The sequence below is a fragment of the Schistocerca nitens genome, chromosome 6 (genome assembly GCF_023898315.1).
Source record: "Schistocerca nitens isolate TAMUIC-IGC-003100 chromosome 6, iqSchNite1.1, whole genome shotgun sequence".
NCBI lineage: Eukaryota > Metazoa > Arthropoda > Insecta > Orthoptera > Acrididae > Schistocerca > Schistocerca nitens.
Window position 1 is genome coordinate 574905159 of NC_064619.1, and position 16940 is coordinate 574922098.

The 16940-nt window shown below is 46.9% G+C and overlaps 1 protein-coding gene across 3 annotated transcripts in view; it reads left to right on the top strand.

Moving 5' to 3' along the window:
- LOC126263029 (G2/mitotic-specific cyclin-B-like) overlaps positions 1–10819 on the top strand; it is a 76587-nt gene extending 65768 nt beyond the window's left edge. For all 3 annotated transcript variants that reach the window (XM_049959994.1, XM_049959996.1, XM_049959995.1), the window contains 2 exons: positions 9503–9641; positions 10437–10819. In XM_049959994.1, the coding sequence (XP_049815951.1) occupies positions 9503–9641; positions 10437–10535 (238 nt within the window). In that variant the 3' untranslated portion in view covers positions 10536–10819. The remainder of the gene's footprint in view (positions 1–9502; positions 9642–10436) is intronic.
- Positions 10820–16940: the final 6121 nt, after the last annotated feature.

Genomic DNA, 16940 nt, shown 5'->3' on the forward strand with positions numbered 1-16940 from the left:
ACTCAGCATTGCACCGGCGTTGTAACCATACCCACTATTCCTCAAATTGGGCCTAAACGCCTGATGGGTTGCACAAGTTACGCCCATAGTGCATCTCCATCTGCACCAGCGATCATGATGGACTTTCCATGGCACCAGAAATCCAGCACGGTAGCCAGCCCGTTGTGGTGGGGTCGTCATGTACCCTCTAGGTTGTAGCCCCCTGACAACACAGGGATCGTACTGCCGATACCTGAGCTGCACCCTCCCCACGTCGGCCAAGGAGTAGATGCCAGTCTCCTTGGGGCATCAGGACTCCCGGCAATGGTCATCCTGCCAGGTGGCCCTTGCTGCGGCTGGGTGGCGCCCGTGGGGAGAGCCCCTGGTCGGAGTGGGTGGTATCGGGGCGGACGTTTCACAGATGAAACGTCAACACATATCAGGTCGCTCTGCGGCCGAGTCTTTCAAAAGAAAAGGTACCGTTTCTAGTTCTGGTTCTCCTGCCCTTTCCCCCTTGGCCACTCCATGGGAGGAGGGACAGGCCCGCCGGCTTGGGGCGAAGTACTTCCCCCGCTATTTGTTCTGTTCTCGAACCAATAGGGGACATTCGCCACCTCCAAGCCCATGTTCTTTGTTCAGCACATTGAGGACATCTTCGGGGAAATCGAGGCTCTCAGCAAGATGCGTTCAGGGTCCGTTCTTATCAAGACCACCTCCGCCACACAGTCGGCGGCGCTCCAGGCGTGCGACCGCCTAGGGGACATCCCAGTATCCATTGTCCCACATCTGGCACTAAATAGAACGCAGGGGGTTATTTTTCATCGTGACCTCCTGCTACAATCTGATGAGGAGCTCAGGGCCAACCTGGAGCGCCGAGGCGTGCATTTCGTCCGGCGAGTCCAGCGCGGCCCCAAAGACCGTCGCATCGACACCGGGGCCTTTATCCTCGCCTTCGAGGGGGACGTTCTCCCGGAGAAGGTAAAGGTGATGTGCTACCGGTGTGACGTGCGACCTTACGTCCCGCCTCCTATGCGCTGTTTTAGGTGTTTGCGCTTTGGGCACATGTCGTCACGGTGTGAGGCTGAGCCCCTTTGTGGCGATTGTGGACGTCCTCTTCGTGAGGAACATACATGCACCCCACCACCTCGGTGCATTAATTGTCCTGGCGTCCACTCGCCTAGATCCTCAGACTGCCCCGCATATCAGAAGGAGAAGAAGATACAAGAAATCAAAACTTTGGATCGGGTCTCTTATTCTGAGGCCAGGAAGAAGTATGACCGTCTCCATCCCGTGCCATTGACCACTTCGTTTGCCTCAGTTGTGTCCACTCCTTCCGCGGTATCCTCACCCCTATCCTGTCCCCCCTCCACCTCCTCCGCCCATCAGGGGGCTCTGCCTCCGCCTCCCAAATCCTCCTCCCCCGTGGCCCCCACCCCCTCTGCCCCAGGGGCCACCCTTCCTCCTCCTCCTCCTCCTCCTCCTCCTCCTCCTCCTCCTCCTCCTGCCCCCACGCCACCTGAGAAGCGATCCTCTTCTCAGGCGTCCATCGGGGAAACGTTCCGGACCCCAGCTTCCGAGGTCCGGCGTTCCAAAACGGACCCCGCGCGTGAGGACCTTCTTCGGGTCCAGCCCACCATCCCTGTGCCTCCTCGGCCTTCCAAGAAGGCCTCCAAGAAGTAGTCTCTATCCCCCTCTCCACCCCGGCGCGTTTCGTCTGACGCTCCATCAGTGAGTCGCTGCTCCCGGCCGTCCTCAGTTTCGCCGGGACGCTCTGCTGCCAGTCGCTCAGCTGGCCTTTCGTCGGCAAACGATGCTGCCCCCCCTACACAACCAGGGACAGCGGCCGCAGCTGGCGACGAGTCGATGGAACCAGATCCGCCTCCCGTCGGTTGTAGCGTTGTTCCCTCGCAACCTGGCCCTCCGCGGCCGTCGAGGTGACCAGCTCTTCCCCGTCTCGTTCCCCCAACTTTTTGACTAGCGATGGCGTTGTTTCATTGGAAAATAAGAGGTATTCGATCTTATCGGGAGGAATTACAACTGCTCCTCCGCCTGCACTGTCCGCTCGTCCTTGGTCTACAGGAAACCAAGTTGCGCCCGACTGACCGTATTGCCTTTACCCACTATACCTCGGAGCGGTATGACCTCACCCCTGTGGACGGTGTCCCAGCTCATGGTGGGGTCATGTTGCTCATTCGGGACGATGTCTATTACCATCCCATCCCATTGACCACCCCACTCCAAGCAATAGCTGTCCGCATTACTCTTTCTGCTTTTACTTTTTCAGTTTGTACCATCTACACTCCATCGTCATCTGCAGTTAGTCGGGCTGACATGATGTACCTGATCGTTCAGCTTCCCCCGCCGTTTTTATTGTTTGGCGACTTCAATGCCCATCATCCCCTTTGGGGCTCTCCTGCATCCTGTCAAAGAGGCTCACTTTTGGCGGATGTCTTCAACCATCTCAATCTTGTCTGCCTCAATACTGGCGCCCCGACTTTCCTCTCGGACTCTACTCATACCTACTCCCACTTGGACCTCTCTATCTGTTCTACCACTCTTGCTCGTCGGTTCGAGTGGTATGTCCTTTCTGACACCTATTCGAGCGACCACTTCCCCTGTGTCGTTCGTCCCCTGCACCACACCCCATCCCCACGTCCTTAGAGCTTGAACATACTGAAAGCAGACTGGGGACTTTACTCCTCTCTGGCGACCTTTCCGGACCACGATTTTCCCAGTTGTGACAGTCAGGTCGAATACCTCACGGCTGTTATCATCAATGCTGCCGAACGTTCCATTCCTCGTACTACTTCTTCTTCACGTCGCGTTTCCGTCCCCTGGTGGAACGAGGCTTGTAGGGACGCTATCCGTGCTCGACAACATGCTTTACGCACCTTTCGCCGCCATCCTACGTTGGCGAATTGTATTGAATACAAACGACTCCGAGCGCAATGCCGTAGAGTCATCAAAGACAGCAAAAACGCATGTTGGGCCTCTTTCACCAGCTCCTTTAACAGTTTTACTCCCTCTTCCGTCGTTTGGGGTAGCCTGCGCCGGCTGTCGGGCATTAAGGCCCACTCCTCGGTACCTGGCCTGACCTCAGGTAATGAGGTCCTTGTTGATCCTGTGGCTGTCTCCAACGCCTTCGGCCCCTTTTTCGCAGAGGTTTCAAGCTCCGCCCATTACCATCCTGCCTTCCTTCCCAGGAAAGAGGCAGAAGAGGCTCGGCGACCTTCCTTCCACTCGCTGAATCTGGAAAATTATAATGCCCCCTTTACTATGCGGGAACTCGAATGTGCACTTGCACTGTCCCGGTCCTCTGCTCCGGGGCCAGATGCCATTCACGTTCAGATGCTGGCACACCTTTCTCCGGCGGGCAAAAGCTTCCTTCTTCGTACCTACAATCGCGTCTGGACCGAAGGTCAAGTCCCCATGCGTTGGCGTGACACCGTTGTTGTTCCTATACCCAAACTCGGGAAGGATAGACACCTTCCTTCTAGTTACCGCCCCATTTCTCTTACAAGCTGTGTCTGTAAGGTGATGGAGCGCATGGTTAATGCTCGGTTAGTCTGGATTCTTGAATCTCGACGGCTACTTACTAATGTCCAATGCGGCTTTCGTCGCCGCCGCTCCGCTGTTGACCACCTTGTGACCTTGTCGACATTCATCATGAACAACTTTTTGCGAAGGCGCCAAACGGTAGCCGTGTTCTTCGACTTGGAGAAGGCTTATGATACCTGTTGGAGAGGAGGTATCCTCCGCACTATGCACAGGTGGGGCCTACGCGGTCGCCTGCCCCTTTTTATTGCTTCCTTTTTAACGGATCGAAAGTTTAGGGTACGTGTGGGTTCCGTATTGTCCGACGTCTTCCTCCAGGAGAACGGAGTGCCTCAGGGCTCCGTCTTGAGCGTCGCCCTTTTTGCCATCGTGATCAATCCAATTATGGATTGCATTCCACCTAATGTCTCAGGCTCTCTCTTTGTCGATGACTTCGCGATCTACTGCAGTGCCCAGAGAACATGCCTCCTGGAGCGCTGCTTTCAGCGTTGTCTAGACAGCCTCTACTCATGGAGCGTGGCAAATGGCTTCCGGTTCTCTGAAGAGAAGACGGTTTGTATCAACTTTTGGCGATATAAAGCGTTCCTTCCACCATCCTTACATCTCGGTCCCGTTGTTCTCCCATTCGTGGACACAATTAAGTTTCTAGGGCTCACATTGGACAGGAAACTGTGTTGGTCTCCACATGTCTCTTATTTGGCGGCCCGTTGTACACGTTCCCTTAATGTCCTCAGAGTTCTTAGCGGTTCATCTTGGGGAGCGAATCGCACTGTCCTGCTTTGCTTGTATCGGTCCATAGTCCGATCGAAGCTGGATTATGGGAGCTTCGTCTACTCGTCCGCTCGGCCATCCCTCTTACGCCGGCTCAACTCCATCCACCATCGGGGGATACGTCTTGCGACCGGAGCCTTCTACACTTGTCCTGTCGAGAGTCTTTATGCTGAAGCTGCCGAGTTACCATTGACCTACCGGCGCGACATACTGCTGTGTCGGTATGCCTGCCGGCTGTTGTCTATGCCCGACCACCCCTCTTACAAGTCCTCCTTTGCCGATTCTCTCGACCGTCAGTACAGGTTGTATGTGTCTGCCCTGCTGCCTCCCGGAGTCCGCTTCCGTCGCCTGCTTCGACAATTGGATTTTGCCCTCCCTACCACCTTCAGAGAGGGTGAGAGCCCGACACCACCTTGGCTCCAGGCTCCGGTTCGTATTTATCTCGACCTCAGCTCACTCCCGAAGGAGGGTACTCCGGCTGCAGTGTATTGCTCACGGTTTGTCGAACTTCGTGCTCGACTTGCCGGTCACACCTTTATTTACACAGATGGCTCCAAAACTGACGATGGTGTCGGCTGTGCCTTTGTCGTCGGGGCCGTCACCTTTAAATACCGGCTCCTTGACCAATGTTCCAGCTTTACGGCAGAGCTTTTTGCTCTCCATCAGGCCGTTCAGTATGCCCGCCGCCACCGCCATTCATCGTATGTACTCTGCTCTGACTCACTCAGTGCTCTTCAGAGCCTTGGAGCTCCCTATCCGGTCCATCCCTTGATTCAACGGATACAGCAGTCCCTCCATTCTTTCGCTGATAATAGTGGTTCTGTTAGCTTTCTGTGGGTTCCCGGACATGTAGGAGTGCCTGGGAATGAGGCTGCGGATGCTGCAGCCAAGGCTGCAGTCCTCCTGCCTCGGCCAGCCTCCCATTGTGTCCCGTCATCTGACGTTCGTGGGGATGTATGTAAGAGGCTTGTGTCGTTGTGGTGGGATGCTTTGTCATCCCTCCAAGGAAACAAGCTCCGGGCAGTAAAACTGCTCCCAACTGCTTGGACGACATCCTCCCGACCATCTCGGCGCGAGGAGGTCCTTCTGACCAGGTTGCGGATTGGGCATTGCTGGTTTAGCCACTGCTACCTGCTCTCTGGTGACGCAGCCCCGCAGTGCCCTTGTGGTCAGGCATTAACAGTGCGCCATGTTTTATTGTCGTGTCCCCGTTTTAGTCAGTTTCGTGTTGTCCTGTCCCTGCCATCTACTTTACCGGATGTTTTAGCTGATGACGCTCGAGCAGCTGCTCGTATTCTGCGTTTTATAACTTTAACTGGCTTGTCCAAAGACATTTAACCTTTTTACTTATTTTATCTGCATATTTGTCAGGTCCTTCTGGTGTCCCCCCATTCCCTTGAGTTTTACCAGATTCCATGTGCTCTCACAACAGTGACTGGGCGCTAATGACCTCAGCAGTTGAGCGCCCTTAAACCCAAACAAAAAAAAAAAAAAAACTATCACTGTCCTACTGCTGTGACTTTCTCCTCAGCAGGTATGCGTGCCATTAGTCTGTCATGCATGGCCACCAATCCTATGCCTCCTTTGCTCACCAGTATGGGGCACGTCCCTCTTCTGTTACCCCGTGGAGTCCATTTTCGGCACTTGCTCCAGGAGCTTAACTTCACACTACCTGAAACTTTCCTGGTGGGTGTGAAGCCTTCACCACCTTGACTCCATGAAGCAGACCTTGTTAACCTTGGCTTTCATTTTCTTCTTAAGGACACTGCTCCAGCCTCACTCTATTGCCTTCAGTTTCAGTGTTCGTATAGTACTTCACAGTAGCATGTTTGGGTACACTGATGGTTCTCGGGCTGGCCATGGTGTTGGGTGTGCCTTCATCATTGGCGCCCACGTCTTCCGATATTGGATTCCAGCACACTGCTCAGTTTATACAGCTGAGCTCTTCGCCCTGTATCAGGCCACTTAGTACATCCAGCGACACAGATTTTTCAATTCTGCCCTCTGCTCACTCTCAGTACTGTTAAAGTGCAATGAGCCCAGGAAGACTGTCACTTGCTCACTCTTGATGGAGCCACTGTAATGTTCGTGGGTTCCTTGTCATGTTGCTCTGCCAGGAAACGAGGCTGCTGCCAAGGCTGCAGTCCTCGTACCTCAGCCCACTAGTTTCTGTATTTGCTCCAATGATCTGTGTTGCCATCTGTCAGGTGGTGGTGTCCCTTTGGCATCGCCATTGGTCCTCCATTCATGAGAATAAACTCAGGATTATTAAGCCTCTCCCAGTGGCTTGGATGACCTGCTCTCAGCCCTCCCTCCCGGGATGGCATTTTAACTAGATTGCGTATTGGGCACTGCCTTTTTAGCCATTGTCATTTGATAAGTGGCACTCCTCACCACTTTGTACACATTAAGCTGAGTTTTAAGTGTCAGTCACTTCTTGATGGAATGCCCATTTTTTTTAAACGTTTACGTTCCCAGTTGTTTTAGCAAATGACGTGCAGGCTGTCGACTGTGTTCTAATTTTTATCCATCAAAGCAGTATGGTGAAGGCCATTTAAGTTTTAGTTTTGGACCTCCATTTCTGTATGGTCTTTCGTAGCCCTTTGTCCACGTCCCAGTTTTTTAGCTGTCTTCTCCTTATGTCAATTGGAATTGACGTATAGTAGTTTCATAACTCCTGTCTTCATGTTCTACAGTTTTGACTTTGAGGCATCTGAACCCTGTTGTTTTTGCACTCTAAAATGGGCGCGCGCACACAATGTTCTTCAGACAGGAAATGAACTGTTGTTCTAAGATTGTGTGGCCATCAGATCTGAGAGAAAAAAATAAAAATATCATTTCGCTGATATTAGTTCATTGCTGCCATCAAGTGTACTAAGTGAGGACAGGTAAAATGACAAATTTTTCATAATTTTGCGATGTCATGTCTTGTTGTCCCAAATTCTCTAGACATACACATTTTGTTATGGAATATGGGGAATGGTCATCGTATATTATACTCATTTGTCCTCTAAGAATTTCATTAGTATCTTGTTCACATATTCCGTTCCATAGCATAAAGATTCTTTCATCTGTCTTATTCTACACATCTTTCAAACTCAGATAGTCTCAGGTACTTGATATTTATTTCAGTGGATGTAAAGTCTCTTTCAAAAATCAGTATTAGGCGATATTTAACTTGTCCAATTACATAGTCAGTATAAATTTGACTCTACTAATTCCATCACATGTTCTACTGTAGAAGTGGAATGGGGAACGAAAGTCTAGTTCAGTTACCTTTTAAGGCGTTTAATACAGAGTATTGACAGTTCCTTAATATGACACTAGCGACCAGAACTTTTAGTAATTGTTCCATTCCCTCTGTGATGCAATGCAACACAGTGCTCTGCTAATTGTCAAGCACATACTTGGACAAGCTTTTTGTCAGTAAATAGCTGGTTTTCAATTTTGTGGAGGTGCAGTATTTGTGAAACTATAAGAGATCTTTTGCTGTTAGAATTGTACTCAAGTTCTTGATTACTGGTCCATGCATTGTGAAATGTGGAACTTATGCATTCATTATTTTATGAACCCAATTAAATTGTTATTTTTGTTTCTTAATTAAAATAGTGCACAAGATTTTGTGAACATACAGTGCTGGTGTATTTCATATATTACTTCATTTATAAATATTTAAGTGTTCATGTAAAGCAGACGTATGATTTATTATCAGTTGCTCAGATGAGTGTATATACACTCCTGGAAATGGAAAAAAGAACACATTGACACTGGTGTGTCAGACCCACCATACTTGCTCCGGACACTGCGAGAGGGCTGTACAAGCAATGATCACACGCACGGCACAGCGGACACACCAGGAACCGCGGTGTTGGCCGTCGAATGGCGCTAGCTGCGCAGCATTTGTGCACCGCCGCCGTCAGTGTCAGCCAGTTTGCCGTGGCATACGGAGCTCCATCGCAGTCTTTAACACTGGTAGCATGCCGCGACAGCGTGGACGTGAACCGTATGTGCAGTTGACGGACTTTGAGCGAGGGCGTATAGTGGGCATGCTGGAGGCCGGGTGGACGTACCGCCGAATTGCTCAACACGTGGGGCGTGAGGTCTCAACAGTACATCGATGTTGTCGCCAGTGGTCGGCGGAAGGTGCACGTGCCCGTCGACCTGGGACCGGACCGCAGCGACGCACGGATGCACGCCAAGACCGTAGGATCCTACGCAGTGCCGTAGGGGACCGCACCGCCACTTCCCAGCAAATTAGGGACACTGTTGCTCCTGGGGTATCGGCGAGGACCATTCGCAACCGTCTCCATGAAGCTGGGCTACGGTCCCGCACACCGTTAGGCCGTCTTCCGCTCACGCCCCAACATCGTGCAGCCCACCTCCAGTGGTGTCGCGACAGGCGTGAATGGAGGGACGAATGGAGACGTGTCGTCTTCAGCGATGAGAGTCGCTTCTGCCTTGGTGCCAATGATGGTCGTATGCGTGTTTGGCGCCGTGCAGGTGAGCGCCACAATCAGGACTGCATACGACTGAGGCACACAGGGCCAACACCCGGCATCATGGTGTGGGAAGCGATCTGCTACACTGGCCGTACACCACTGGTGATCGTCGAGGGGACACTGAATAGTGCACGGTACATCCAAACCGTCATCGAACCCATCGTTCTACCATTCCTAGACCGGCAAGGGAACTTGCTATTCCAACAGGACAATGCACGTCCGCATGTATCCCGTGCCACCCAACGTGCTCTAGAAGGTGTAAGTCAACTACCCTGGCCAGCAAGATCTCGGGATCTGTCCCCCATTGAGCATGTTTGGGACTGGATGAAGCGTCTTCTCACGCGGTCTGCACGTCCAGCACGAACGCTGGTCCAACTGAGGCGCCAGGTGTAAATGGCATGGCAAGCCGTTCCACAGGACTACATCCAGCATCTCTACGATCGTCTCCATGGGAGAATAGCAGCCTGCATTGCTGCGAAAGGTGGATATACACTGTACTAGTGCCGACATTGTGCATGCTCTGTTGCCTGTGTCTATGTGCCTGTGGTTCTGTCAGTGTGATCATGTGATGTATCTGACCCCAGGAATGTGTCAATAAAGTTTCCCCTTCCTGGGACAATGAATTCACGGTGTTCTTATTTCAATTTCCAGGAGTGTAGAATGAATAAAATGTTAGTCATTACCCTCCTTTCTTCCAGGTTGAGGAGCAAGACTGATACTTCCAGTGTGTGGTCAGAAATGCTAATCTACTACTCACAATACAAACTAAAAGACATTGCAGATATTGCGAAAAAAATTGCATTTGCTGTCATGAACATTGAAAGTTCTAAATATCAGGTATGTTACTGTTTCATATTTTGGTATGTAAATGGTGTTCTCATAGCATTAGTAGTTATCTGAGCCCTGGTAAAGAATGTTGTTACATTTTATAATGTATTGTAGTATATTAAGTTATTTAACCACACAGAAATTGCTAAATTTAAAGCATTTTTTTGGAAAAGGGAAAGAGAGGGGGATGAGAACAAAGCAAGAATAATAGATGCAAAGGCCAGAAGGGGTTGTAACTACAGTGGTTCCGTGTAGCAACAAGATAAAGTTGACGCATTGTGCCAGGATTAAGTGTGGTAGTTACTAGAAAAAACTGTATGCAGCATTTTCAAGGGAGGTTGACAACTTTGTATCCTGAGAATATAATTTCACTTAAATGTCAGGGCTGTTTAAAAAAAAAAAAAGGCATTATAAATTGATGGGCTCAATAAAATGTTGGAAATAATAATTGAGTAATACCTGCAGAACTTGATATACATGAACTGGTAGGAAGTATTGAAAAAATTTTGAGCAACATTTTGGTTTTGTTGTAATTAAAATGCTTAGGAATAAGTGATAGTGTTGCTGGTGCTAGTGTTTGCAGAACATACTGAATCACTCTGTAGTAACATTAGAACAATTCACGGAGTTAGTGGCCTCAAAGTGACCATGCACGGGCAACTAGCAACTCTGTAATGAACCAGAACGCAGTACACTCTGATGCATAAAAGCTTGGGAGCTTTTAGAAGAATTGTGTACTCTTTAGTGACTGCATCATGCTTTTTGTGTGCCATTAATACTGCTATATTTCTCTTAATTTTTCAGGCATTGTACCAAAAGTACTCCAGGAGCAAGTACCTGAAAGTGAGCACCCTTCCTGAAGTATCACCTGTTAACCTGAAGAGGATGACTAAACTTCTGTGATTTGGTTTTAAGGCACTACTCTGCTTTAATCCATAGTTTTTATAATTTTGTATGAAGTAACATGAACATTTTATATGATTGACTCTGAAACGATGAAACAAATTTCTGTCAACTTTGTACTGCGTGTAAATGTGTAAATGTAATATTTGTAATTGTGTGTGTGTGGTAATGTGAACTTTCTAACAGTGTACTTTTATAATTTTAGAAAACTACTTTCTCAGCCCGTGTATTTGTGACCTTATTTTACTGTACAGTCTGTAATAAATAAAGTATGAACTAGGGAATTGGCATTAAATACTTTCATCCCAGCTCTGACAAAAGGAACTGAAAAATCTTAAATTTGAACAAAGGCCAGTGAGAAAGTTCTTTGAAGCCAGTGGGAGTTCCAGAAAATATTCATAGATCATTATTAACTGTAAACTTTTCTCCCAACACTGCTCATTGACAGTGTTTCGATCAGTAACGAAGGAAATACAGCTTTGGTATTAAAAGTAATTTATTTTTGCTATATGATCATAGACTGAAAAATACTATTATCTAAAATCTAAGTATTAGAAGATACAAAAAAGTGAAAATAGAAGGAAACAGAACCAAACATTAAACACAAACCAAAAGAAATTTTACCAGACAATAGATAACACACATTAAAAAAAGACAACCCACCAAACATAACAGACATGAACACTTCTGGAGCAACATATGGTCAAACCCGGTACAACATAACAGGCATGCACGGTGGATACAAGCAGAAACACACACATACAAGATGATACCACAAATGCCTGAAGTAAAAATTTTGCAACATGAAGTCACCCAAGCAATTAATTCTACTCACAATTGGAAAGCCCCTGGAAAAGATAAAATAGCAAATTTCTGGCTAAAGAAGTTCACCTCAACACATTCACATCCAACTAAATTATTTAACATATCTAAAAACAAAGATGTGACTTAACAAACAAAAGTGCTGGCAGGTCGATACACACACAAACATACACACAAAATTCTAGCTTTCGCAACCAACGGTTGCTTTGTCAGGAAAGGGGGAAGGAGAGGGAAAGACGAAAGGAAGTGGGTTTTAAGGGAGAGGGGTAAGGAGTCATTCCAATCCCGGGAGTGGAAAGACTTACCTTAGGGGGAAAAAAGGACAGGTATACACTCGCGCACGCACTCACACACATATCCATCCACACATATACAGACACAAGCAGACATATTTAAAGACAGACAGTTTTAACAGTTACATTGCAGACCCATACACATTCCCTGATACACTTACACATGGAATAACTTATCTGAAACCTAAAGGTCAAGCAGACACAGCAAACCCAGCTAAATATTGCCCCATAACATGCCTACCAACAATATACAAAATATTAACTTCGGTCATTACACAGAAATTAATGACACATACAACACAGAACAAAATTATAAATGAAGAACAAAAAGGCTGTTGCAAAGGAGCACGAGGATGTAAAGAGCAACTGATAATAATGCAGAGGTGACATCTCAAGCTAAAACTAAACAAAGGTCACTACACTACGCATACATTGATTACCAAAAAGCTTTTGATAGTATACCCCACTCATGGGTGCTACAAATATTGGAAATATACAAAGTAGATCCTAAATTAATACAGTTCCTAAACATGGTAATGAAAAATTGGAAAACCACACTTAATATCCAAACAAATTCAAATAGTATCACATCACAGCCAATAAAGATTAAGCGTGGAATATACCAAGGAGACTCATTAAGTCCTTTCTGGGTCTGCCTTGCTCTGAATCCACTATCCAACATGCTAAATAATACAAATTATGGATACGATATTACTGGAACATACCAACACAAAATCACACATTTGCTATACATGGATGATCTAAAACTACTGGCAGCAACAGATCAACCAATTACTAAAGATAACAGAAGTATTCTGCAATGATATAAATATGGCTTTTGGAACAGACAAATTTAAGAAAAATAGCATAGTCAAGGGAAAACACACTAAACAAGATTATTACATATTGGATAACCACAGCGCCTGCATAGAAGCGATGGAAAAACAGATGCCTATAAATATCTAGGACACAGACAAAAAATAGGAATAGATAATACAAACATTAAAGAAGAATTAAAAGAAAAATATAGACAAAGACTAAAAAGAATACAGGAAACAGAATTGACAGCAAGAAACAAGACAAAAGCTATAAATACTTATGCTATACCAATATTGACCTACTCATTTGGAGTAGTGAAATGGAGTAACACAGACCTAGAATCACTCAATACACTTACACGATCACAATGCCACAAATATAGAATACGTCACATACATTCAGCAACAGAAAGATTCACATTAAGCAGAAAGGAAGGAGGAAGGTGATTTATCGACATAACCTACATTATGGACAGGTAGAAAATTTAAGAAAATTCTTTATAGAAGGAGCAGAAACTATCAAAATACACAATCACACATATAAATACATCGGCTACACCATCGCAATTTCATAACTACTTCTACAACCCTTTAGATCACATAACATCAACAGATACAAAGAAAGTAAATTGGAAAAAGAAAACACTACATGGCAAGCACCCGTATCATCTAACACAGCCACACATCGATCAAGACACACCCAACACATGGCTAAGAAAAGGCAATATATACAGTGAGACGGAAGGATTCACGATTGCAATACAGGATCAAACAATAAACACCAGATATTACAGCAAGCATATTATTAAAGATCCCAATACCACAACAGATAAATGGAGACTTTGCAAACAACAAATAGAAACAGTAGATCACATCACAAGCGGATGTACAATACTAGCAAATACAGAATACCCCAGAAGACATGACAATGTAGCAAAAATAATACATCAACAACTCGCCATGCAACATAAACTAATAAAACAACACATACAAGTATGTACCACAAAATGTACTGGAGAATGGTGAATACAAATTATACTGGAACAGAACCATTATAACATAAAACAACACCACATAACAAACCTGACATCATACTCACCAATAAAAAGAAGAAATTAACTCAACTAATCGAAATATCCATACCCAATACAACAACTATACAGAAGAAAACAGGAGAAAAAATTGAAAAATACATCCAACTGGCTGAGGAAGTCAAGGACATGTGGCATCAGGATAAAGTTGACATACCAATTATACTATCAACTACAGGAGTTGTACCACACAGTATCCACCAGTACATCAACGCAATACAACTACATCCAAACGTATATATACAACTACAGAAATCTGTAATTATTGACACATGTTCAGTTACCCGAAAGTTCCTAAATGCAATGTAACATACCGTACAGTTAAAAGGAAGTCACGCTTGATCAAGGTCCACGTCACTTTCCATTTTTAACCAGACATAACATCTGAGAAAGGAAAGAAATAATAATAATAATCGTAGGCATGTGGCATGGTAAGGAAATTATATAGGTGGAGCATAGATGAATGGGAATCATTCTAGTGACAGTATGGGCAGCAAAAGGGGAAATTCACTAACATAAACAACTTTGACGAACGGCAGATTGTTATAGGCTGGTGCCTGGAACAAGTATCTTGGGAACTGTGAAGCTGATTGGTTGTTGATGTTCTGTTGTTATCATCTACGTGATATTTCTGTAAATGATTGAAGGATGGTGAGAATAAGCCAAGATGATGATGGTTGTCCAATCCTCATCACAGTATGTGGGGTTCAGAAGCTTGCCTGCTCCTCAAAATGGAATAGGTGGTGATCTATGGCAGGTATGATGAGAGTAGACTGTTGGTCAAGGCACCAGTGATCCTGAGTAAACTGGTCAGTGCATGTTGTTGAACATGGGGCTATGCAGCAGCTGACCCCTGTGTATTCCCATGTAGACTCAATGACACCCACTTAAGATTGCAGTGCATACAGTCATCCAGGCAAATCTATGTATTGCAGAATTCCTGTTGTATTTTGTTCAAAAAGTGGACAAACATTTTAAACAAGTGGTCATCTTTCAGTTCACCATTTCCACCACCACCCCTCACCTCCTCTCCTCCAGGGGGCTCACCGCTCTTCAGTGAGAATGTGCTCAGCAACCACGGGGCCCCAGCCCTTGCAGCACCGCTTCTCTTTCTGTGCTACTTGTCTCCTCTTCTACTGTTCTTTTCCCCTCTCTTGAGGATATGTCTCGTGCCTCCATGGGCTCATGAAGCTCACTTGCGTTGGTTTGTGCTGCTCTCTCCCTGTGCCGCTCTCTCCATGTCTCTTCCTTTCCTTCACCTCCCTGTGTGTGCCTGACTGCCACCCATGCGTTTTATGCGTAGCAGGAGACTGGGTAATGGGTAATTCCCAGCCCCAGAATGGCATGTAGGGCCCGCACGTACCTCTTGGTACTGACCAAGCCCAGGGAGGAGTGATTGCCTGCACTGTTACCTTTCTCCTCTGCCCATTGGTCCCTCTGTCTGTCGTTTGGGAGGTGTGACCTAAGGTGAGGACAATCACCTAAGGCAGGGGGCTCCCCTTTGGAGGGCCCCTGGCTGGAAGGAGCGTGCCATTGGAGACACTGGCAATTGTGGGGGACTTCTTCCCAATGACTGATTTTTCCTTCTCTTTATCAATGTTTCACATAAAAGAAACTGGAATGAGGCTCCTGCCTCAATGTCTCTTCCTGTTGCGCCTCAATATCCAGTCGTCTCACATTTAAACGAAAACCAGACTTTTGCTACTGTTAACCCCTTTGTTATACAGAAAGGTGTGGATGGCATCGCTGGCCCTGTGAAGTCATGCTCTTGTCTCCGCAATTGAACTCTGCTTTTGGATGTTGATAGTACTCTCCAGGCCCAGAAACTACTTAAGGCCCAAATCCTCCACGAATATCCTATAAAAGTGGAAGCTTACAGGACACTTAACTCATCCTGTGGAGTTGTCTACGCGTGGCTGTTGGATGGTTTGACAGAGGACGAAGTAACTAATTATCTATTGGATCAGGGCATTTCTGCTGTTTGAGTTATGAAGAAGGAAGCTGCCAATTTGGTGCCCACTCATACGTTGTTCCTGACTTTCGATCATTTACTGCTTCCTACCAAGATAAAGGCAGGCTATGAAGTCATCTCTTACATTTCCAATCTATTGCAGTGTTATAACTGCCACTAGTTTAATCATACCAGCACGTCATGTAAAAACACACCTCCTTCCCCCTGCTGCATCAATTGTAATGGAGAACATGCTGCTGCTGCTGCTGCTGCTGCTGCTGCTGCTGCTGCTTCTTATCGTTCTTGTCCCGTCAGTCAGGACAAGCGGGCTGTTCAGGAGATAAGGGTGAAGGAAAAGGTACCTTTTCCTGTAGCCTGGAAACTGTTGGTGAGCTGTAAACTGAATGTCCCTTCGTCAGGAAGCTACAGCGCCATGTTAGCCTCTCCCTGTCCCATAAAAAACATGGCTATGCTTACTTGTGACTTACAGTTCAGTTTGATGGTGACAGTCGCCTCGCCTTAAAGCTGACACTGTCTCCTGCTTCCTGGGCTGTAGATTCTGCTACCTGCTCTTCGCCCTCACCGGTGAAGACTGTTGCAACGCAGCCAGTGAACCGTCAATTCAAAAAGGATTATTCCCGAGATGATTTCTTGCATACCACGAGTTTGCAGCTGTCTGGCTCTTCTGCAAATCTCCAAAAGTCAAAACAATCATCCAAAGGCAAACAGTCTTCCCCCTCTCGACTCGTTGGCCCTCTCGACTCGTCGGCCCTCTTGACTCGTCAGCCCTCTTAGACCCGTCAGTCCATTTCAACTGACCGACACCGGGGAAGCTCCGCTGACACCTCTGAGTTAATGGACGAAGATCCTCCACCTGTGGTTTCCAGTGGCTGTTCTCCTTTGATGGCTCGCCCTAAGTGACCATCGAGTCGAGAGTTTCTTATTCCTTCCTCAAAAAGGATTATTCCCGAGATGATTTCTTGCATACCACGAGTTCGCAGCTGTCTGGCTCTTCTGCAAATCGCCAAAAGTCAAAACAATCATCCAAAGGCAAACAGTCTTCCCCCTCTCCACTCGTCGGCCCTCTTGACTCGTCGGCCCTCTTAGACCCGTCAGTCCATTTCAACTGACCGACACCAGGGAAGCTCCGCTGACCCATCTGAGTTAATGGACAAAGATCGTCCATCTGTGGTTTCCAGTGGCCGTTCGCCCTTGATGGCTCACCCTAAGTGACCATCGAGTCGAGCGTTTCTTATTCCTTGTCTGGTGTTCCTAAATTTTTATGGCCCTCCTACAATGGAATATCCGTTGCCTTTGGTCTAACAGGGCAGACCTCCAGCTGGTCCTGCGATCGCAATGCCCACTTGTAGTCTGTCCCGAAGAATCCAAGCTTTGTCCTCAAGACCATGTTGCTCTTTTCCATTTTACTT